The sequence below is a fragment of the Poecilia reticulata genome, chromosome 17, assembly GCF_904066995.2.
Source record: "Poecilia reticulata chromosome 17, P_reticulata-male-v2, whole genome shotgun sequence".
NCBI lineage: Eukaryota > Metazoa > Chordata > Actinopteri > Cyprinodontiformes > Poeciliidae > Poecilia > Poecilia reticulata.
Window position 1 is genome coordinate 18,704,718 of NC_088846.1, and position 25,219 is coordinate 18,729,936.

The 25,219-nt window shown below is 37.8% G+C and overlaps 1 protein-coding gene across 1 annotated transcript; it reads right to left on the bottom strand.

The window, feature by feature from the left end:
* Positions 1 to 3,549: 3,549 nt before the first annotated feature.
* wnt3a (wingless-type MMTV integration site family, member 3A) lies at positions 3,550 to 25,219 on the bottom strand. The gene is made up of 4 exons (XM_008434298.3): positions 23,954 to 25,219; positions 15,915 to 16,156; positions 7,704 to 7,969; positions 3,550 to 7,621 (listed from the first exon to the last, which is right to left on the bottom strand). The coding sequence occupies exons 1-4, from the start codon at positions 24,073 to 24,075 to the stop codon at positions 7,142 to 7,144; spliced, it is 1,110 nt and encodes a 369-aa protein (XP_008432520.1). The 5' UTR covers positions 24,076 to 25,219; the 3' UTR covers positions 3,550 to 7,141.

The window sequence follows — 25,219 nt, forward strand, 5'->3', positions numbered from 1 at the left end:
GGACTTCATCTTACAGCAGCATACCTGAACACATGGGGTTCCTCTGAACTTTAAAACGAAAAGTAAGAGCATTTAGTGCCGCGCTGACACACACCTGTAGAGGGCGGAGCGTATTAGTATGCCTCCCATATCACCCTCCTCCTTTGTTATCTACCCAGCTTGACTAATGCTTTCTTGTAAGTACAGACGTGGTAAAATTCCTTTGTTGCTCCCAACAATACAAACAAGCACTTCAAAAGGGAAAAGGCTTTACAGGTGTCACATCTTTACTCATGACGGCTGTTCTTTTCCGTCTTCTTTTGGATAACCCGTCATCCTTTTTCACAACAGGCGATAGGCTCAACACAATCCACACTGTAGGCTGTAAAGCAGAAAAAGCTGTGTTTCATTGCTGCAGATGTTACAGTTTTTAGGAATTAACTCAATGGAAACAAATATTCAAAGGAGAACTACGATGGCTTTGACATAAAACCATTCCTCTTGATTTAGTTTCACACATTTTGTCACATTACAACTACAAGCTTTGTTGTACATTAATGAAACTTTCTGTGACAGACCAACACAAAGTGATAATTTGCTATTCAGCTGGTTGTGCAACATTTTATTTAGACGTATAAATAAAATTTCATCATCTCTTCATATATGCATATACATATGTATACCCTTATATTTCTACAAGCATATATATATAGCTAAAGTGTTATTCAAGGTGTCAAGGATATTAAGTTATTTTGATTTAGAACACAGATGTGAGAAACATTGTCACTTCCAAGTAACACAGAGCTCAACGTAACTCAACTAGCTCATGTATTCAGTGGAATAAAAATATTTACAACATTTTTTAAGATAAACAATATTTAAAAATGTTTCGGACTCATCAATCATCTGAGCTCTGGTTCTGTTCTACATCTGGTGTTTTCAGAGAGTTGAAGGAGCTTTGAAATGGAGGGGGATGTTCTGATGTTAGACAGAAGAGCACATTGACATCAAAAGACTGGCTTCAAAGTCAGTTACATAATGAAGTGCCCACACACTGCTCTCGTCTGTGTAGATCAGTTAAGCCTTGTCACCTTTGGAGTGTACGACCTACAATGAGGAGGTTTGAGTATCGCATTCTTAAGGCTACAGTCTAGATAAAAACATTTCATGTAATGTGTGGATTGTTAAACTTTGACCAGTATATTATGTATTTATTTTTTATTCAATTCCTTCTTTCAACTTGTTTTCAAAAAAAGTCAAGTCAACCATCTTATGTGAATCATCATCTTTTATGTTAATACCAGGGATTGTGTTGCAGAGGCTTCAAAAGGATTTCTGAGAGAAGCAGTAGCAGATTGTAACCACTGTGTGACTTCTAATCATTTGCATTGTCTCGGGAGCGTGGGCCTCTTTGCATCATTTCACCATATATGCATCCCTCACCAGTCCCATGACAACCTTATTCTATTGAAATGCAAGCAGAGGTCTGACATATTTAAGGGTTAAACACAGGACATAAAATAGAGAAACTAATTGCAATCAAAGCTATTGTCTCCCATTTATATGGTTATTGGGCTGTGCCACTTGCAGCCTGATGGCGTCAAAGTTCTCACAGTCAGGATGCCACCTCTCCCAGTGGAGCCGCCGTAGCCTCCTCCGGCAACTATCTGCTAACAAGGTTCATCTCACTTGGGTGACAAAGCTGCAGCGGGTGGGTCTGACCGAAAGGGGAAGGGTCCATTTCCTTCAGCAAAATACTGCGTTGCTGCAGGGCCGGAGTTTCTGTCTGTCCTGTGATCTTTTTTGTGTTTTGTACTTGTTTGCACCCATTCACGTGGTGTAAAAAATGTCAAAGGTCACAATGTGGAATTAGCTGTTGTCACCCTCCCAGTCACTGAAGCAAACCTCATCCTGGCGGTGTTCCAGTAAGTCACACACAGCAATAGTTTTCAAAGTTTCGTACTTGTCTCTGACATGAAGAAGGATGTAAATGTTTTAGCATTTTTGTGAGTGTGCTGGAATGCCAAAGTGAGGATATACCCTGGCAGGCAACTTTAAACACTATTTATGTAGGGGGTGGCCAAATAAGTCAACATGAATCAGAATGGAAAGGTGTCACTTTTTTGCTACTTCCACTTCTGAGGAGTATTTTGTGTATCAAGTTTTCTGTGTGACAATGGCGTTAGGTAGCAGTGACACCTGGCCTTTCGTGGTGACGTTGTTGCTGGGCTCAAAGACTATCAGGGGTCCAGTGGCTGAGCTGGAGAACTGATAGGTTTTGTTTATAGTTAGACCTCAACCAGGTCTCTCATTTGAACAAATATCCATCTTTTTCTAAACTCTTATAACTTATATGACTTTTCCCCCTCTTGTTTTGCTAGCCATAGCTGCACTGTTTTAAAAGTCTTTTTTGCTAATAAAATCTCAACAAAGACTAACTATTGACTCGTTTATAGTAACAATAACTATAATGACCATTATATATTTTTTTCTGATGAGGTTAAATTATAAGGAGATGCATTTCAATTATTTTAGTGTCTTTTAAAATCAGTCAAAATCTTTTTGAGTGGTATGAATTCCAGCAAGGGAAGAGAATCTCCCTTGCTGGAAGAGCAAAGGTATTGCTCTTTCAATCCCTTGCTCTTCCAAGGGATTGTTTGTTGGATTCTTTACCAGAGAAGAATCTCTGATAAAGAGATTCTTCTTCATCTCTGATGATCAACAGTTTTCTTCCTACGTTAACATTTGGCATCAGCAGAAAGAAAAGAGGGAATATATAAAATATTGCAAAAGGTGTAGAACAAAGATACCCGGAGGAACAATAAGATGAAAAGAATTTAGGTGGAAGGCCATCCTAAAATCAATCCAAAAGTAAACATGCTGAAACTAATGTTACAGTCTGAACTACTGGACTGCTTTACAAGACCCTAAACCTATTGATGGTTTTTTGTTGACATGATTATTAGAGAAGTAGCTGGTTGCTACTCACAGCTCTTCTGTTTGTTACAGTGTAAGAAGCTTGTGCTGGGCCAAGTTGTTTAAATGGCCCAGCACAAAAAGCCAGGGATTTCTTGTTTTATAAAATTCTAGTCTCTTTTTCACATTTCCTGTCACCTTCATGCACTTTACCCTACAAGGAGAATGGCTACAAGGAGAATCATTAGCAGCTCCTTGTAGCCATTTAGTGTCTTCAGTGCATGAATTTATCCAACAAACAAATTTAAACTGAAGAAAACAATAGAGTTTTTTGAGAGATGTGGGTGTTAAGATTTCTTTCTGTCTTGTGAGTTTCTGGAGATCAGAATGCAAAGAAACGTCATTATACGACAATATGCTACAGTTGCAACACTAAAAAAAGTAACAAAGACAATTTTTTTAAGGTCCGTGTCTGACCTTAATGCAGACTAAATGTTTCCTGTATTAAGATCTGCTAACATGCTTGCACACTTATGTTTGCACTCATTGCTGAGGGACAAATCATTCTTTAGTTGAGCAACTTCTGAAATCAAAACAAACCTAACATAAGAGGGGTTCATCTTTATCCACATTGACTCAATATTCAGAAACAAGTCACAGAGTTCAGTCTTTTTTTATTTTTATGTTACAGAGTTAGCTTTTAGAAATCTATTACAGGCACCAGGATCAACACCTGTCAGTGGAAAAAAAGATGAGGTAAAAAGGCTACAGAGTCACAACACTGCTTCAAAAACACATTTCTGCAAATATATACTTTCACTCACTAATATGTACAAGGCATGTAATAAATAATTATAAAAAAAAAATCAAATCTTAGAAATTCATAAAATCCGAGAACTAGTCTGTACAAAACTTTGGATTTAAGACTCAAAAAATTAGAACAGAGCCACATTCTCCACACAGCAGTCGCCCACATACAGAGTGTATGGTAATCAATGTCATGATCAGTTTCAGAACATGCACTGATGGTGGCTGCTCTGTAATTGATTAAGAATGATTCAAAAGTAAAACCTATTATAACAGTTTATTAATATTTTCAGTTCGGTCACAGGCTGAACAAAAGCCTGAGACAAACAGTAGTATTACACTGTAAACATGTTTTGTTAAACATAATTTCCTATAGATTTTACACCTTTCACCACAGCAGAGAGAATAAATTCAGTGGCACAGTAACAACCCAGCTGTGTGTCCCGGTTTTTATTTCGGTATTCAAAGGTCATCCCAGATAAATAAATATTATTCTGCATTTCTTCTTGAATCAAAGGAGATAGTCTCTATTAATCTGCTTTATAAAAGTCATGAGTAGTGAAACACAGTAAACTGCAACAAAACTCAAACAGAAAAAAAACATACTTTTAGGAATAATAAAAATTAAACACAATATCTTGCAAAATGTATTTAGAACACATTTGATGAAATGAGACAATAGCACTAAATAGACAGCTAAACAGGCAAGCCAAAAATTTAGCAAATCGAAAAAATGAAAGAAATATTTTGTTGTGTGATCTGAAATGTGTTGACACACTGTTTTTGTTTTAAACAGAATTGTGAAAGGTGTGGCTCTCGATCGATTTACCCCTTTTTTCAATTACTTCCATTTCATATCCGTGTGTCATTATTTAACAGTTTGTTTGCCTCAAAAGTTATGTATTTAAAAAAAACAATGATGAAGCCCTATAATCGTAGAAGTGAACAAACTGTACTTATAATTTAATTAAAATTAAAATAACATTTATGCAGTATTACAAATAAAGACACCTGATGAAACCAGTGTAACTTTTAAGTGACCTCCTGCTGCTATACTACATTTATTGCTGTCAGAAAAGAAAATTATGGAAAATTACTCTAAGCTTTCAAAATTAGTACATGTTGGCAAGAAAGGTACTAAAAAGCATTCATTCACAAAGGTATGAATTGATAAAGGGGCAAAATGATCAGAACTTGTTGCCCTGTCTTATATGTCTTCTACTTTGCTGATTTATTTTTTTTAAATGTTTCTTTATTGAGTATTTGAATTCAGTCCTACATGATTGTGATTTCCTCCATCTGTGCCACCTTGTTAAGCCAATATTTAGTGTGACACTTAACTGTCGGACAATGAGAAAAACAAGCTCTATCTTATCCTATTTAATTAAATTTGTATTACTTTAAGCAAGAATTTATATATATAAAAACACATTTTTCACATTTTTTTTTCCAAACTACAATAAGCAGTTTTCTTTCACAGAAAGAATCAGTACATGCAAAGAATACACAAATCACACAGGGATGAAGATGTATTCGGTGTAAGTTAATAAAGAAACATGAAACAAACATGAACTCATGTTACCTTAGCAGCATAATAATATGGAAGTATTGATAGCTTCAGTGATGCTGCTCATTGTTTAGTGTAGGGAACAGGAAGTCATTGCTCAGAATCATTACAAACAAAGGTTTTGGTCATTATTTTCCAACAACTGTAAAATATACTGCATAACAGAACTTACATAGCTCGTAATGAACATTTTATTGTTATTTTTTTCCTAAAATGGCAGGAGAGTATCCTTCTGATTGATTGAAAATTAAAACAACAATTAAGTCTGAACTTTACATAATAGGACAGAACCCTTTCACAAATATCAGTGTTTTTCCACATCAAAGACTTTGCTAATATTGTCAAACCCAGGGAGAGAAAGCTTCATATTTCTCAGCTGACCTTGCAGTCTTAGCTATAGATCTCTGACCATCTCATAAATATTTCTTCCCCTTGGATATATGTGAAAGTATAGCTTTTTCTGAGAAATCTTTAAAAGAATATCTTGGGTTAGAGTTTGGCTAAAATAAATGTCTTTCCTGCAGTAGATTATTCTTGCATCATGTTTATCAGCTAATGGCTAAAGTGAGAGGGGGCAAGACAAATAATTGGCATCTATCATCTTAAAACAACTTAAGTCTGAAAAACCATAGCTTTATGGACCAGAATGTACATGCTTCAGAATGTTCTGTAAAGAGAAAGTTGTTATTTTCCACTGTCACAAAATATTTGCTCAGGATTAAGGATAGCTGCTAGGTTGACAACCGGATGCAAGGAATTGTTGCCACATGGTTACTCAATAACAGAGATTGCTGCATTTGGGGAATTTGTACAGTATTGATAAATTGAATTGTACTCACTTGATATGCAATGCCATTTTTTTGAAAAATTTTTGGTTTACAGAGGACGTTGTTTGCTACAAATATTCACTGCGTGAAACTTTGGACGTTCTTGGTTTAAAGGTGCAAACCGCAGCATTTCATGACCCACAGCAACGTTTTTAAAATTGGAGTTGTTTTAAGATGGTAGAAGTTTGCTTTATTTTCCCCTTTTGGAGGGATCATTAGATTTAGCCTTCTGCAGCATCTAATGTGGATTTGGGCTACATATAGATGCCAAAAAGAGTTATGTACTGCAGGTAAGAAATTACCTCCTTATAGCCGTTTCACAAAACTTTACTTAAAACATCCTAAACTACATAAAACTACATATAATGGGTGAAATGCTCTGGTTTCAGCAGTATGTAGCTACTCTGGCTACTCTCAGATAATGCTTGTCATTTAAAAGAGATATTAACACATTAGCTTAAGGTTGTGAGGATGTGTAAACATGTTACAGCAAATAGCTACATTCACTGAGGTGCAAGTGCATTCTTACCTAAACATCAGTAACACTATGAAACTATGATCATGTTAGTTCGCCTATAGGCAGAAACATACATATAAAAAACCAAAGAGGGGAATGCATGCAGTTGAGCATCTTGTAACGTAAAGTTCTATTTTTTTTTGTTTGTTTGTTTTTTGTCAAAATCAAAAGATGATTAAACATTGAGGGTAACAATGGCATTGCTGTTTAATTCTTAACAGAAATACCTACTATTGACATGAAAGAGAAACACCAATATGGTGTTTGTTAATTCGTCAGCAGTCCTTTGTTCCTACTTCAGCATGAAAACCTTTTAGAACATAGATACAAGCATGGTAGTTCATGAAGGATGCTCTCAGTATGGATACATGTTCAACACTTTCAGCTGATTTGGGCAGAGACTAGCTCTGCGTAGCATCCCCGAATAGAACACACAGCCATTTGTGCGTGTTTACGCACACAAATGACAGGTTTCACAGGTAGAAACCTGCAAAACAAATTCTCAGATTCTTGAGAACCTCTACAAGTCTATTTGCAAGTGTGCACATCGTAGACTCTCACACACTCTTGACAGCTGACGTAGCAGCACCAGTGGAAAATACAGTGACACTTCTCCTTTCTCTTCTCAGTTCTGGTGTTGTGACCCCTGCCGCAGCACAGCAGGTCACAGCCGTCTATGCCGTGGGATGTTAGGTTGCAGATGCGATCCCGGGTGCCAAAGGAGCCTGTCTCTGGGTTGGGATCGCAGAAATTGGGTGAACTTTCATAGTAAACCAAATCACGCTCTGTGGGTGGTTTGAAGTAGTTGTACTTGGGTCTCAGCGTCTCTACCCAACCGCGGGACTCCTTGTGTTTCTCCACCACCATCTCAGATGCGCTGTCATACTTGTCCTTCATGTAGTCGCCGATGACTCGAAAGTCCGGCTGTGACCACCAGCATGTCTTGACTTCGCAGCTTCCTGAGAGACCGTGGCACTTGCACTTCAGGAACATGTTGTCGTTGAGGGACTGTAAGGTATATTTATAAAAATGTTAACAACACCTGACAGTAGAGCAGAAGAACAACAACAGAATCTAAAGAATAACTGACCGTTCTTCCTGCCTCATTGTTGTGGCGATTCATTGCCGAGCGTGCATCTGGGCGGTTCTCCCTCGCGTCTGCAAACTCGCGGGACACCATGCTTCCAAATTCCACATCCTCACTGCAGCCACCCCACTTCCATCCCTCTCCTGGGGGGCCCTTGTGACGTGTGTCGCAGCCGCAGATGGTGGCTGAACCATCAGCGCAAGCCCGGGTCACAGCAAAGGCAACCCCCGCCGAGGCAATGGCATGGACAAAAGCAGACTCTCGAGTAGCTACAAAGAGAATTTCAAGGATGCGTTTAGGATGGGTAGGAAAAACTCTTGAACACAAACTGCAAAATAAAAAGCTGAAAATGGTCTCTTGATTAATGTGATTATGTTCAGGAATGAGCTATAATTAACAGTATTGGTTACCCTCTTGTCCACAGACATGGGTTCATTTTGTTTCTACTAATGTCAACATTAAATAAACTGCATATTAGGAATCCTTTATTGTTGTCGGATTCATCTGTTTGTCATCTGTATACCGCTGTGTGACTTTGTTCAGCCCAGACATCAATCGTGCTGTCTCTAAATAAGGCTGGAAAGTCCTCCATGTCTGTGTTTGACATAGCTAACTGATGAGTCAGAGGGATCAGGATCTTCCACAGAGATGAGAGGAAAAGACAGGCCTGACAGACCTATAATTAAGAGACTCAATTAAGCTTTTGAGAGGTTAGGAAACAACCTTGCACTGAAGGGACAATGTACAACATGGAGTTGAGTCTTTATTGACCAGATGCTTAATTCATTCGCCTAATAGAGTGCATGAAAATGAGGTAAAACTTGAAAAGGGGATGAAAACCAAAAAGCGTAAGTAAATTGGATGTCGAGCAGTAGGCGTCATATAAGACAGTTTATGCTGACATGTTTGACTGTGTGAGAGAGCCAGAGCATATTTTAAGAAAGAGAGGGAGAACAAACGAAAGGAAGAAAAGAAAAAAAGGAAGGCGCACGTAGCTAAAAGCAGTAGGAGCTCCTCCCGTGCAGCAGGTTCCAACCAGTTTGAGGACTAAGGGGCATTAAAACAGTGATGCAAGAGAAATGGTCTTCTTGAATCCTCCACCAGCCATTTCATACTTCAGTGAAATGCATCCAAGGTTACTAAACATCAACAAGCGTTTTTATTTTAATAACAAACACTTCAAAATGAATTAAGCAAAAACTAAGTGCAGAGGTAGCTCCCATCGTTTAATCCAACAGAGTAACAAGGGCACTATAATAAGCTATCAAACCAATACTTTTCTGAGGCTCAGAGTTGTTTACGTTTTTTTTTTTTTTTTTTACCACCAAGCTTTTCTCCAGAAAGTAACCGGAAAAGGTGTGACTAGAGCAGTCATGCTAAAACTTTTTATAACAAGTTCAACCTCAGTAAATAATGAGCTTTGCAGCTACAACCATTCTGACACTTTGGTTTCTATGCTGTATATTGGCGCTGCTTTAGTTCAAGCATGCCATGGAGTGATGTGTTCCAGCTCTACTCATAAACTCAATTTTCAAAAAATTTTGAAGGTCACAAGTTTCTCACCAAACATATAGCCTCAAAATTTCAATGTATCCAACATTTGATGACAGTGGCAGTAAAACAAAAAAAACAAAAAGAAACTGTGCTTCTCATTAAATCTTTCACATTTGAAATTTATTGCTGTGAAACAACCTTAACTGAACTCGACAAACAATTTTTGTGCTTAAAATATTTTCATTAAGGTGGTGGAGTATATTGACAGCTTAGGAGAGGGATGTCATTTAATAATATCACCGACTGAAAGCTGTCTTTCACCAAATCTAAGACAAGTTACTAATGACATGTTTTTTAATCAGAAATACAAATTCAAATCATTAACGAACAGGAACCACCTGACAGAGTCACATTGCAATACTCCATTAATGCCAAAATGTTGGGAAACCATTTTATTAGAGGCTTACAGGGATAAATCTGGGGAAATGTGGATTTGTACACATTTAACAGACTTGGAGTGAAATGAAAAAATGTATACACTGTAAAAAAAAAGAGAAACATATATTTAATACAGGCAGTTGTGATTGCCAAAATTTTAACGTATTTATATGGTAAAATTCTGGCAACCACAGCTGCATGTATTTTATTGTAAATTACAGATGTTTATTTTTGTTTTACTTTTTTAAGGTGTAGATGTTAACAAGTTGTCTCAGAATCTCTCAGTAAGTATAGAGTCTAAAAAGATGTTTATAGTTTGTGTCCAGAGTCAGACATTCTTTTATGAGCTTCTTAATTATAATATAAAGACAACAAACATGAATAAGTTTGATTCTAAAAACGTCAGTAATATAAATATAATATATTTAAAATGTGATGCTGGTAAATGCTTCTGAGGTGATCATTAAATCCTGACACTATGTTTGCTCTAGGGCTTTATACTATTAAAGCAAAAATAAAAAATAAAGCATCCTACTCCAAGCTATATTTTTAAGAGGTGTCATATTTGGTATCATGCTACCTTTCTGGTGCTGTAGTAAGTCTCGAAGCCAATTGCACATCCTGTTGTAGCGCTTACTTTGCTGGGAGATGTCCTCTCTTACATAAGTTCAACGGCTTCTCTCCCTTTTACGACCAATTTAAGGACACTTTTTCTTGGACAATGCTTTTCAACCAAACTTTGCCAGATACCGGCAGGCCAAATGGTCCCTACAACCTGCTGGGGGGTTCAATCCCCTATTGTGCTGTCACAGTCACGCTGTGTTAGTCCCACAATGGACCCAGATATTTTATATGAAATTTGCCCTGGCTAGTGATTAGTGGGGACTAAGTTAAGTCATAGCAACAGAGAACTATGCATTGGCTGGACCCCGCTTGTCGGCAGACAGGGAAATCCCTATTCACATGGTTTAATAAAACAATCTAAAGGGCGTGTGAATGGGGAAAAGCACTTTTTCTCCTGCTTAATCTCATGGTTGAGAAGATATTGTGCTCTGGGCAGCACCCAGCGGGGAGCAGGGCTAAGGTCCCCCCATCAACTCCATTTACCACACCCCTTCTTTCTTTCTTGCCCAGAGTTAATGATATACTGATGTGCTCGCTTCCCTCCCCCAGCTTGATGAGACATACGTTCTGTGAAAAGCTAAGACCTTTTAGCTCATCCTAAATAGTTACACTTTCTCATCCTCAGGTCATAGGTCATAACCCGTATCTCCTGACATCCTCCTAGTTAATTTAGGAGGGATTTATTGATTTCACTTATACTTCCTGGCTTGAATATTGCCAAGCTAAAAAGAAATAAAAAGAAAAAAAGCATACCCCTTGAACTTTTTCTACAAACATAATTTATATTGGGATTAAATATGATAGACCCACAAAAACTACCACATCATTTTGATGTGGAAGAAACATGATTTATAACTTGCAAAACTGCTAACAAATCTGAAAAATATTGGGTCAGTTTCAGTTTTGCGTCCTGTATGCTGACACCCATAAATAAGATCCCATGCAATTGAGTGCATTCAGAAATTAATAAACAATTAAATATCACAATGATATTGTGAGTGATACAATATCATCATGAATCCAGATGCTCTGCGAAGGCATCAGACGTTTGCTAGAAAATACTAGAGAGGAAACAGGATCATGACGACCCAAGAACACAGCAGACAGGACAAGGATATGTTGCTGGACAAGGTCAAAGCTTTGAGGCTCATCTGAAAATGAAAAAGTATGGCCTGCACAGCTGGTAGAATGTGCACGCCATATGCAGAAGCTGTAGTTTTCAACACTGTGAGGAAGCCAAGACCTCCCATGGTAATTCTGCAGGAACTGCAGAGATAAAGTTTGTGCATGCCAACACAGCAAACAGATAAGAAGGTTATCTCTTCACTTGAGACCAAAATGTAACATTTTAGCTAACATGCAAAACATTATCTATGACAAACAGAAAAAAAAATAGTAGCACTTCCATCCACAATGATGGTGGCAGCATGATGCTGGTGGAACACTTTTTGCAGCAGGAGCAGGGAAGCTGGAGGAGTTGAAGGAGAAGATGGATGGAGTGAAAAGCAAAGCAGTCAAGGAAGAAATCTGTTAGAGGACAGGACAGGTTTACCCTGTGTTAGGATATAACAGTAGGTACAACGGGATGTAGTACTATAACTTATTGTGTATAGTTAGAATCTTCTAGCCAAATTCCACATCTAAATCGTATGGGAAATCTGTGGCAATATTTGCTGTTCTATCCAAATTGACTGAGCTTGACTTTTTTTTCGCAAGAAAGCTAGCCAACAGCGCTACAGACTCTAGTCTCTAGAGCCCTGTGGCTATCGTTGTACTCTGATGACTTTGTATTCATAATTCTGGCAACAGATGGATTTAGAAAGCATTTCCTTTCACTTCGCATCTATGTTGTAGTTTGTGTCTTTTCAAATAAAATCCCAACAAAACACAACTAAGTTTCTGGTTGTATGGTGACATTATGTGAAGAAGCTTAATGGGCTTAAATACTTTTGTAAAATGCAGTTTCTGTTTGCATAGGTCTCAACACCTGCGATATAGTTACCATCCACATTTTGAGGCACAGTTGGACTCCCTAATTCCATCATATGACTCACAAACAGAAGTGTGCATATGCCCATACAGCAAGAAAGGTCACAAAAGCTCTGGGATTGGTTGCAGAGACCGAGAACACCTGCACAGCTTTCTATTACCTTTCATCACAGGCAGATTCCAGCAGTGCATGTTTTGACACTTTAGTTAATGTAAATTAATGAGTGCTGACGCAGACATAGCCTGGAGGGAGGCCTTGTGATGTGGGGTGTGGCTATGGATAAAATCTTTGAGGTTTAGGCCACGTCTGAGAGAGAGTTCTAACAAGAATGTGTCTTATTTAAAGGCAGGAGTTGCTTTCCTTTTCATTCATGTGAGTGTGTGCGGTAACAGAAAGTTGTGCTCACACTGGGTAGGATCTTGTTGCTTTAAGTTTTAAGTAATTGTTTTCCATTTTAATGTTTTTGCTCTAACTTCAAAAACAATCTTCCTTTAAATACAAGCTTCCTTCATAGACATGTTAAACTAACTCAAATGCTCATCATGACGATGAGGTCAACACTACCAGTGATGGGATGTAACTAAGTTTTTGAAGTAAATAAGGTGCATACTCTTCCTCACAAAAAAAAGGCCAAGAGGAAACTGAAAGACAACAGTCTGAATTGCAGACAAACAGACACCAGTGGGGACAATGGCTTCACTCCACAGACAAACACCAGCATCAATCAAATCCAATGAAATGGAAGCCCACTCTGACTAAAACCTATCAAAGGCCTGTGAGCCCCTGAGCCACTCTCCTCATCTTCAGACAAAGGCACTTAATCCAGCCACTTTGACCTCTCACATTATTACGGGCCCGGGTGACCTTAATCCAATCAAAATGATTTACTAAAGCCCTGTAGCGGCCTTCTCTTTCCAGTCAGTACCCCTGCAATTTAGAATTGGGAGGGGAGGGCAATGGGAACGACGTGGTGGCATTTTGCACCACAATGGGGCTGGGATTGAGAACCCCTATCGTTAGCCACCTACTTGAGCTCAAGCCTCTTCTATCAACTGACTCAAGAGTTTATTAAAAGCAATTGCCCTAAGTGACCTCCAAGCGGCCACATTTGCATCAGTCTTCAGCAAACTAGCTGCCAAGTTTAGATCTCCCACCCTCGTCCACATTGCACACCATCCGGTCTCATTTTTTAATCTTATTTTAGAAAGCACAAGAAGGGAAAGAACATAAACTCCTCCAGCGCAGCTAGGAAGATACAAAGCAAATTTGAATTTAAATTTAGAAATGTTTCTTGAAAACAACATGTCAAGCAGCATTTGTAACAACATCAGGCAAAGCATCAACTAACAGATGAGGTGTAAGTTACCTGTAAGAAAGCAGAAAATAGTTGCTTACTGGAAACTAAGCTTTGTGCAATAACATAGAACCAAGTTATATCCCCTTGGGCATAGATGGAAAAAAAAAAAGTTGTTCAGGAATTTATTTCATTTTGGTAAGCCATAATTATTATTCCATGTCAGCAAGTATCTTGCATTGCTGATTGTCCAAGTATAAGTCAAACATAAGTACATGCTGTCAGAAATGATTATCAAATGTTTTCGCATCCTCTCTTGTATGTGTGAATTTGCTAAATGGAAAACTACCACTTGTTTTCAACGCTCAGCTCCGAGATGGGGATAAAAACTGTGAGCCGTAAAATTTCTGTCTGAAACTATGCTCAAAGACACTGAAGTTAATTCTTTGTGAAGTTTAATTTTTTTAAACTGCCACAAGCAATGGAAGAACAGCAAGCACGCCAAAAAAGATGCTTTGGTTAAATGGCACTAAAAGTTATCTAAGGGAACAGACTACATCCACAGTGATACATGGTGGTGGCACTGTCATGCTATGGGATTGCTCTTTTTCAGCAGTTGCAGAAAAACTGGTCAGAGATGATGAAGCTATTTATGGAGTCGAGTACCTGCGAAATATTTGAGGCTGTGGGAAAGGTCCACGAGCCGAAACAAAACTTATAATTGGCCCAATTTTATTGAAAATCTGTGCCAGCTATTTTGTTAAGAAAAGTGGGGGAGATTTTAGGCTGCAGACTTGCAAAAATGATAGAGATATACACCAAAAGTCTTTCAGATTTCATTTCAGTGAATGGCAGTTCTGTTAAATTTCTCTTCACAGAGGGTGAACACATCTGCATGACACTGTTTTCAAATTAAATTGAAACCTATTTAATTAAACAACATTTAATAACAAAACCAGGCTTCTTTATTAGTTTGTTGAGCCTTTTTAGGGCCCAGATTTTATTTATTTATTTTTTTCAATATTTTGAAAGCTGTGAATTATTTTCCTTCCACTCCCTTGTTGGTGTATCACTTAAAATCATTGAAGTTTGTGGGTGTAAGTTCAAGTTCAAGGGGCATGATTAGTTTTGTAATGCCCTGTAAAGCTCATTGTGAAAAAAAAGAACTACAGAAAATGACCATATTTTCAGGGTGAAATTAGGCTAATGGAAGAAATATATCATTTAAAGTTTATTTTTACATGTGTATTCAATAATACATCATGTTTTCTTGACCTTTTTCACTTATTCCTTGATGTTTTTGTTTGTCAGAATGCCTTAAAGCCTGTGATCTCATTTCCTGAATAGACAGTTCTATGCAAGTATATGCATATTCTGAAGTGAAAATGTATTTTAGAAAAACTGCATTATTCAGCTTGGTTCAGAATCTCATGTAGGTGTCTTTTAAGGAAAATACGGCAATTGCAGGAGATCCCCTCCCAAAGAAAACTCAGACGAGACAGAACTAACTTGCCTTGGGCTAATTGTGTACATCATTTCATGCATATAGGCCCCTCGGAGCTTGTTCTGTCTCAAGACTATTTAAACAAGGATTTGAATCAACATAATGAATGATGCACGCAGGGAATGCAGCTTTTCTACTGCAAATATAAGACAAAGAGAAAACAGAACAGTTAATGAAAGAGTTAATCAGCTCAAAAAGACCATAAGTCACTTTTCTTTTCCTTTTTTTAAAGTAGTTTGGAGAACTAAAGACTTTTATATCAACTTTGCAAAGAGTGCAACATACTGAAACACAAACTGAAGCCACTGAAGTTGAACATCATTAATGTTTTGGAATACTCCACATCTACAAGCTCACTCATAATTACACATTATAAAAAATCCTTGATACTTTGAATTTTTGATTAAGTTATTATTTAAATGTATTCTTTATTAACTGACAATGGAAGCCTATTTATGTTGTGGGTAAAATAATGACAAACTGTCTTTTTCTGGCTCTCTTATATTTAAGTGTGTCATTGGGCTCGTGAAAGTTGGGCAAAGATACAAAAAAATCTTCCTCTGAAGGTTATTATATCTATCTTTCTGTCTACATAACTATATTTTAAAGAACATTTCTGAAAGATTCAGAGTTTACCTTTTGAAGAAGCATGTTGTAATACTACAAATCCCAATGTTGATAGTTGCAAGTGGTTTTTCTTTTAATGTTTGTAAACTGTGTGCTTCTAGACCACAAATTAGTTACAACCTTAACCCAACATTACCAACCATAAGCCTAAAAGTACATATCTGAGTTATGTATGAGACCATGAAACTTCAGTGAACGTAAGCCCATGGATCTGAATTCACATACGCATGCTGTACAGTTTACCTTTGTCCAAAACTGGCCCAAAGATGGCCAAGTTGTCATTGACTGTTGTGCAGTTCCAGCGCCGGCCTCTGAACTGGTGCTGGCACTCTTGGATGCCGATCTTTACCCCCTCGGCCACACTGGGCATGATCTCAACGTAGTTCCTGCAGAAGCGCAGCTGCTTGGGCACCAGACCTGGTATGCTGGCACAAAGGATAGGTTGGGTACCTATTGATGAATACTGGTGGCCCACTGCTAGTGACCTACAGGCAGAGAGGAAGTCACAGTGTCAGCGCATTTTCATAATTATATCCTCGTATCCTATTTGTCTGAATCGATGTCTCACTACTGAAGTGGGAGGTAATTTTCCTCTTTGTGCAGTGTAATCTTATGTCTGAGTTTATCTGATTGTGTGTGTTTATTTGTCATATCAAGTGCTACCTTTAGGTTTCTATCCTTTATCCCTTCAACCACCCTTTCCAAAGACACCTGCCCTTCATGTGTATTGAAATTGTAGCCCTGCCACCGCATTGTTTCTGTTTAAGATGAAAGTCTGCAACGTATCCAGAGGTCTTCATAGACCTTAAGCTGACAACTTGGAAAAACTACACCTTGTTATTAGCTGTCCGCACACTTAACAGGCTGTCAGCTTAGGGTAATAAGAGTGTAAACCCTACAATGAAACTTCAGAGACTGTATTAAGAGCGACGCGGACCCCCCCACCCCCACTCGTAGTTTTTCTCTTTGAGGAAGATGCTTTAAGAAACAAGTGTAAACTTGGCTCACTGATTACATCTCTGTGCCTTTACACCTTTATAATTCCCTCAATCTTTATTATTAGTGTCTATTTATTTCTATTACTCACTCAGCATTTAAAGCACTGAGAAGTAAGGTGTACCACTGTATAATGGATACCTTGAACACTCTTTTTTTTTTTTACAGAAATTAACTTATTAGCCTTGCTACACATTTTAATATTGCTGGAGAACACGCTTATTCTTCTTATTAATTTTTTTAGTACACAATGATGAGCCCTGAAGCCATGGGGGATTTTGCACACATTTTTGCTAAACATACAAAGAAATGATGAAGCTGCCACTTGTATGAACAATGTGTAGAAAAAATAAAATAAAAAAAGTGCAAGGTTAAAAGAATGTATGTTGAAAATACACCCACAGTTGTCTAAATGTGGTTTCAAAACCAATTCATGCTTGGGGCTGACCTAGCTTGAATTGGACCTCTCAAAAAAAAAAAAAAGTTAATTTCAACATGTTTTCTAGGGCTAGTAAAAGACTACAGACAGCCAACCTTAATCAGCCATCAAAAAATACATATGACCTCAAAATTGTGCATACCCCTAGCAAAATTAGGCTTGAATTAATCTTTTAATTTGGAAATATATTGAAGAGGCCCAATGAGAATCCTGACATGGATCTAGTGTAGGATCTGTAGAGGGAGCTAAAGATTAGGGTGATGGTACTCAAAGGCTTGGAGGTCATCATCAGCTAAATCCTCCTAATACCAGTGGGGACAAGCAGTAGGCTGGTCAGCAATGAAAAGGGTTTGAAAACTGTAGCACTGTTTTTTTAAAAATTAAATACAAAATAACAATCTATTCTAAATCACAGTTATTTTTAACAAAACTGGTGTTCTGTCCTATTGCATTGTTGTCTTTTGAGAGATTCCTGTCTCATTTTCTATCAGAAAGAAAGCTGATGGTTCAATGAAAACTATTTTAGCAACTTGGGTATGAATAACTTTTGACCAAACTGAATGTCATTGAATGTCCAGTGAATGAAAGGTCGACATCATTGATGTCGATTATTTGTTGAAAAACCCTTTAAATACCTCCATCCATCCATCCATCCATCCATCCATCCATTTTCTTTACACCCTTGTCCCTCAGTGGGGTCGGGAGGGTTGCTGGTGCCCATCTCCAGCTAACATTCTGGGCAAGAGGCGGGGGACACCCTGGACAGGTTGCCAGTCTGTCGCAGGACAACACAGAGACACACAGGACAAACAACCATGCACACACACACTCACACCTAGGGACAATTTGGAGAGGCCAATTAACCTGACAGTCATGTTTTTGGACTGTGGGAGGAAACTGGAGTACCTGGAGAAAACCCACGCACGCACAGGGAGAACATGCAAACTCCATGCAGAAAGACCAGGGCCGAGAATTGAACCCAGAACCTTCTTGCTGCAAGGCAACAGCTCTACCAACTGCGCCACTGTGCAGCCTCCTTTAAATATCTGATTTCTGTTTTTCTATCTGATTAAATTGACTTGATTGAGTCTTTTATGAAATGTGAATAAAGTTGTAGCTTGAATCACTGCAAACTAAATCACATTTGAAGTGTTTGCATTCATATTTTCACTTTTTTCTTACTTTTTCAGGACGCAGATTTGTTTTCTAAACAGGGCAGGTTTTCACTGTCTTTCACAAGGGTCATTGCCCTTGGTGACCTTGGTAAGACCTTACCTGGGCAGGCCAAATAAGATCTCTGTCTCCTCAGTAACATGGATTTGCGTCTCTTCTACGAATGTATCCCCAAAGCAGTACTTAGCTGCTCATTTTCTGCTAACCTGCTGAGTGTTGTTCAGGGATTAATAACTGATCACAAGATTACCGGGTTCCTGACACAGGCCTGCAGGCAGAGTTATTTTTCTTCGAACTACAAATGCTGAACAGATCTTCTCCCAAGAATTCTGTGACTAATCTCAGGTCAACTTCACAAAACAATTTAAAGTTGTCTTTCTATTTTTGAGAAATTGTAAATAATAACGAATAAAGAACAAAAATGTAGCCCATATAAAAATCAGGTAAATCCAAGCATCTCATTGGTTCCAACAACCATGTCAGAATGCCTGTGCAAACAGGCCTTTTACAAATGCTCTTTCTTGAAGAAGAACATTTCCTTCTTTCTGAAGAAGGAACATGTCTATGTAATAATCGTTGAGACATACAGTAAGTCAGTGAGCAATGGCAAGTTGATATTTATTCTAGACAAAATCACCTTTGTCTGCTGCAAGCATCAGTAAACAAGACGCTCCTGCTGTGTGAACTCTTTTTTGCCTTTGTGAATCTGTCTACCCTGCAGCTGATAGTTTCCAGCAGAGACCTGCAGAAACCACCTACTTGGGTTCCCTCTCACAAGAATTGCAGAAAACGAATCTTTTTTTTTATCATTGTGCACAAACTTACCGGCACCTCAGACACTGTTTTGATGCAACATGTGATCGACTTTGATTTAAGGAACTAATAACCCTTCAATCTGTACTTTAAGAGGCCATTGTGCATGAGCCTCTGCCGGATCTTAAACAATTACACACAAACTCACCATGACTCAATGTGATGTGTTTCTGTCTCAGTGGAGCAGAGTGAGTTGGTGCCATCCCTTCCTGTGTTAGGAAACGGCTTACGAGAGGAGGCAGGGCATGTTTCAGTAGAGATGATTTATGATTTTTTTTTTCGTTTTGCAGAAACTGTTGCATAAAGAGCAGTGTTGTTGGAGACCATCTCCAACAACCACTTAAGGCTAACTGCTGCTCTTCTGTGTGTTGTGTGGATTTTTGGTATTTATTGTGTGGTCTTTACTTTAATCTCTCTAATTCCTCAGGGGAAAAAAAAGTCAATTTATCTTGTCGGGAGCTGCTGTTGTGCAGAGAGCAAGACTTTCAGTGTACTGAGTAAAAAAAAAAAAGCCACGTACGAAAAACTGTTTAGCTTAAAGAAAAACATATATAAGGGATGTATTTTTTTCCACTCTGAATAGATTTTCCCCTTTAATCTAAGTGTAACCAGCGCATGTTTAATGCATATTTCAGCAAGCCCAAGCAAGGTGCCTCAGAATTACCACTTTACTCGTGGGCCCTGGGGCCTTGGAGTCGACTTTGACATCAAGAGAATATGTTTGGGAGAAGGAATGTGTGGCAAGCTTTCACCTCCAGGTATTTATCTTCTAAGGTGGGGTGGACTAGAGAAGGATGGTGGGAGGGCGGCGGGTGCAGCCAGGCTATGTCATGGCAGGTCGGGAATAGGCAGACATGAACCCGCCTTAGTGCAGATCTGCAACGCCACATACTACCACGGGCACAGAGGCTGTGTCTGAAGACCACTTGAAAATTCTGCAGCGTCTGCCAGCAATAAATCCCCCTTTAACCCTAAGTTGAAGACATGGCTTTCACATATCTTGCATGTTTGTTTGCAAACGGAGAGAAAATGTGAGTCAAAAGGAACTGAGTTATTTCAGCTGAGGCTAACGTAGAGAAAAAGAAAAGATAAAAAAGAAAAAGTTTTAGAGAATTACTGCACGTGCTCCTTTGTCACTAAGTCAGAGTTTTGTTTATTTTGGTGGGAGCAACTCAGCCAATCAGATCATGTGTTTGCTTGGCTCGGTGTTGCTTTTGCAGTTGCTTTCTCCAAACTCCAAATTTACACACGGATTTTTCCACTTACAGCACGATTTCAACTGTAACAGAGTGGAAACCTGCCTTCCAAGTTTTTTTTTTCTTCTTCTTTCAAAGTAGGGAATGGAAAAAATGACTTAAAGAAATTATTACAAAAAATTAGATGACAAATTTGATCACAATCAAATATGCTGGAAAGAAAGGAATGATTAGAGCATTCCTCCCTTTTTCCCCATCTATCCACCCAGTGGGCTCAGTGTTATATCAGGATTTCCTTCCAGCTGAGTGTGTAATTAGTTTCTCATCAGCCTTAACACCAGGGGACCCATTAATGGAAGTAGATTAGGGGTCCACCCAGTTTTAAAGCCTTGCCAAATATTAAATGATTTATTGAAACCTGGACATCTTTTGTTATTTTTGTTCTACTGTACAAAACCTGCTATGATTGATGGACGTATTTTAACAAACGTGACATTAGCTCTCAAAGCCTGATGGCATAAAAATAAATAGAGTGGAAAATGTTATGCCGAAGTGGGGTGTTTAGGATATGGTACACAGTTTAAGCTAAATGGCAAACCTGTTCCTAGGAAGAATATTTTCATCGTACACTGAGTTTGATTAAAATTTCATGGTTTCACAGAGATTCATAACAAAAATATAAATAAAACATGCTAATAGTTTGAGAACTGTCACCTTAATGTCAGTGACTGGCAACAGTTTCTCAATTTCCACACGGTGACTCTCTGTTTTTTTATCAGGTGAATTAGGCTTTTCTAATTCAGCTGATCAGCAGTGCTCAGCAACAGGTGGGGGAGGGAAAGCAACAAACTGACACTGATTCTAACAGTGAGGACTCCAGCCCTTTCTCTGGCATTTCAATAAAAGGACTCTAAACAGTAGAAACAGTTTGCAGCAGTTTTTTTTTTTTTTGTTGCTTTGAAACTTTTTAAAGCCTTGCCTTATCTTCTTACCAGTTAATGGCACAAATTTAGATAGATTTATATCTGCATAATACATAAATAATATTTTACAGGGCTAAAAATGCAAATACACTAAGACCCAACTATGTGAAACAAAATAAGTAAAAAATAAAAGCACAAAACCTTCACATTAACTACAGAATTTGCACAGGATTCAGGATAATGTAATTGTTCTTTCTCAAAGAAATCCTTTGCTATTTTACATAACCTGTCTGCATATCCACATGTTGAGAGAAGGATTATTTTTTAGTTACTTTAAAAGTGCCATGTGAGCATTCAAAAATATGTTTGGAATTCAAGTATTATGTGAAAGTTTATTGTAATATATATATTTTTTTCCTGAGCATGATGGAACCTGATGACCTTCTTATCCAAGATCCTAATCACCTAATTATACATCATTATCAGTTGGAGTAATAGTTCTTGCACAAATGGAGCCCTGGACAAGCCTCTTCTCCTGAAACACCTATACTTGCCAGACATACCAGAAAGCATAAACCTTTCCCCACCATCCTTTGCATTTTTTTTGTAAATAAATGCTTCAAATTGGTTGTTTCTTTGTTTCTTTTTTTAAAATTCTGATTTAGTTCATACTCACAGAGGATTTGGTTTTATTTTCTTGATTTCATAGACAATGCCACTCTTGAACCAGTGTGGTGAGACAGAACAGAAAGCACCACTGCTTTAAGCACTACTAGTGGTTAAACGGTAATTTAAAGAAGTGAGAAAATCAATAAATGCCTAAAATTATTTGCAGCAAGAAATCTTAATTAGTCTAAACAGATGCATCTTTGAAGTTTCAATCCTGCTTTATAAATTCACCTGCAGTAACTCAAATGCAGGTCAAATTTTCAGTCTGTCATATGTCAGACTACTGAATCACTTATTTTAACTTTAAACTGCATGAGTGAGTCATTATATCCTGAAAAATTACCTTGACTGTGAGACATTACAGGCTACACAGTGAAACTGGATCACATGACAGGTAAGTGACCTCCCAATGATATCAGCATCATAAACATACAGACAACATCTTCGAAATGGACTAAGAAGCATTAACACTGTTTTATTTATGTAGTGTCAAATCTTTGTATATTTTACTATTATTTATGTGAAATATGGTTATTTTTACATAACTACAAACTGTCTGTATATTTACTACAAAAGAATTGTAGTGTCTTTACAGCAATGTCTTGTATGAAACTCAATGAAACATTCTATTCTATTCTATTCTATTCTATTCTATTATGTTGTGTTCTGTTCTGTCCTGCTAACATGATGTTGGTTAACATGCTTATAAACCTAATTTAGTGGAAATGATTGAGTTTGATGCATTAAATAAATAGGGTAAAACAATGTTTTCAGTATTTGGCATGCCCATCACCAAACAGAGACTATTAAGAGAAATTTGATTGACTGATTGATTGATTGGATGATTGGTGCGTCTCTTGTTTTACTGTTGACAAATTGACAAAAGTCCCTCAAAGCCATCAATTGGTTTCACATCTAATGAAGCACTGCAACTGTGCAATTGAGGCGATGAGAATTGATTTTACAGTTGGAATCATTTTAAAAAAAGGAATAAAGACAACAAGAAAATGCCAAAAGATGGACTTAAAAACTCTCTTCTGTGAAACCACCTGATACACACAGCTCTGTGTATAAGTTTGTTTTTTAGAAGCATAGACTTTATCCTGATTAAATAGTGGTTAATTACATGTTTTGTAGGGAGAACAACCCATGTTCGTGTACGTTTGAATAGAGACCCAGATTTAAGCAGGGGATTCAATGTCTGCCTGTCACACATTAATGACCTCCTCCTCACCCCCACCCCCAAAAATAAAAACTGGATAAACATAAACCCATGTTGTTCTCTCACAATCTAATTCTCACACAAATACAGGCCACTGTTTTCAGAAATAGAATTGATTGGAAATGTCAATAGAAATGTACACTTTTGTCAAAGTGGGCAAAGGCCAGCGCTATATTTTGCAGGCCCCATACACTGAAACCTATTTGCCAGGACAGTTTTTCATTTGCATTTGTTTAATTAATATTTTTTTTTTAATAGAAGTATATCTTCATGCAGGACACAAGAGGACAAGTCTATGAGTTGTAACATTTATTTTTTTATTTATTAATTAATTTATTTATATGCATACATGTATTTGCTAGTTGTTGTTCACTCACTACTTGCTCTGCACCACATCTTTATTGACAGCATATTCAAACTCCCAAAATGTTGTTCTGGGCTTTTGTTTTGGTGTGCCAATGAACCACCATCTGCCTGCCCCAGTTTTAAAACTTTCTGGACACGCACCTGGTTAGTTTCAACACATTTCCACGATGAGTTAGATAAAAATAAATAAATAATAATGATAAAATAAACAAAATTAACAAATAATTACGAAGAACAAAGTCAACAAGAGCATTCATTGCGGACAATTTAAATCTGCTTAAGGTGAAGCTGACGGATCATTACTGTGCGTAAGAGTCCGGCTGCTGTCAGAAAACAAACTGAAACTACAACCGCTCAAACTGTCGCACATGGATCGAGGACCATCAGACGCTTCTCAGCATTTCAACAACAACAACAACAACAAAATCACGTCGTCGTTAGTTTAAGGTGTAAAAAAAAAAAAAAAAAGTGAAGATAAAGCTTACCACCAGATGGGATAGCTTGCTATGACATGCGTAAGCCCACACAGCAGCAGGAAACATCCAAGGTATATCATCCTTAAAGTTTCGCAAAACCTCTCCAGCAGAACGCCAACATGCGCGCTCATCCGCGCACCAGAACTGAACTGAAGAATGAAGCAAAAAATTTTTTAAAAAAATTAAAAACTAGAAAATAACTACTAGCTGGTGGATTTTTATTTCAATCTTGAAACAACCGCAGGGAGGAAAAAAAAAAAAAGTCTTTCAATCTATCGCGAGTGCTGGTGGCAGAACTGAGGAGCCAAATATTAAAAGTTAAAAGCCGCTTGCTTTTTTGTTAAGGACCCAATCAGCAGGTATTGCCAAAGGGGAAATTCTGATGATATGTTCCTTCTGTTGCCTTGTCAGCCGGAATGAGCTAATTTTAAGATGTGTTTTAGTGCTCACTGAGAATTGCTGGCATTAGCATGCAGTGTGTGTGTGATATATAATGTTGTTTAAAGGAGAGAGGGAGGGTCCTCTGGATTTTAAATAGACATCGGAACCCCTGTGGATTGCGTAGCTATAACAACCTGTCCGGATTTCACTCCCTGGCTTGAAGCTTCTAAAATGCAGAAATAAATATGTGTGAATTGCTCAGGAGTCATTATTAGGGAGCCCCAGTCCTCTAATTGTGCCTGTTTGTCATGAATGTAAAATGAGAAGTTGAGAACTTTTTCAAGGTTTTCCCCAATGCCCCCTTCTCATTTATTCAAGAGGCATTGTCATCTTTATGATTGATATGTGAAACGGGACACACACTATTATTCCCTTTTTATTGTCTTATTTTTTCAGTTTAATTAGCAGAAATGTTCGGAAAAGTTGTTGAATTTAAATCGGTGCAGACATGCGTTTATAGACTGATGAATGATTTAATGATAGGCGGGCTGGTCTCTTCTTTGTAGGTGCTGGTGCTTTTCTTCATATTAAAATTAATGTCCTATTACGCAACAGAAGGGAATGTACAGATTTAATAGATCGAAGAAAATATAATTTTATTACTGTGCCTGTATTTTTAACGCGTCTTAGATAACTTTTTATTTGAGCAAAGACATAATGGTAATGTGCCCATATATTGATGATAGCTTTAACAGTTTATCTGAAATATGTTAAGTGAAAAACGAAACATTCTTTTAAAAGTTTATGTTGGGGAAATTCTCAGAACTGATTGATTCTGGATAATTAAGGTTTGAACCAGTATTATTTTGGAATTTCAGGGAAATATATCTTTTT

Excerpts from the sequence above, each read along its gene's own strand:
- wnt3a (XM_008434298.3), bottom strand. The coding sequence starts at position 24,075 with ATGAGCGCGCATGTTGGCGTTCTGCTGGAGAGGTTTTGCGAAACTTTA. Across the intron at positions 7,970-15,914 it reads TGGGCCAGTTTTGGACAAAG|CTACTCGAGAGTCTGCTTTT; the intron begins GTAAACTGTACA and ends TTCTCTTTGTAG. Across the intron at positions 7,622-7,703 it reads ACAATGAGGCAGGAAGAACG|TCCCTCAACGACAACATGTT; the intron begins GTCAGTTATTCT and ends TATACCTTACAG.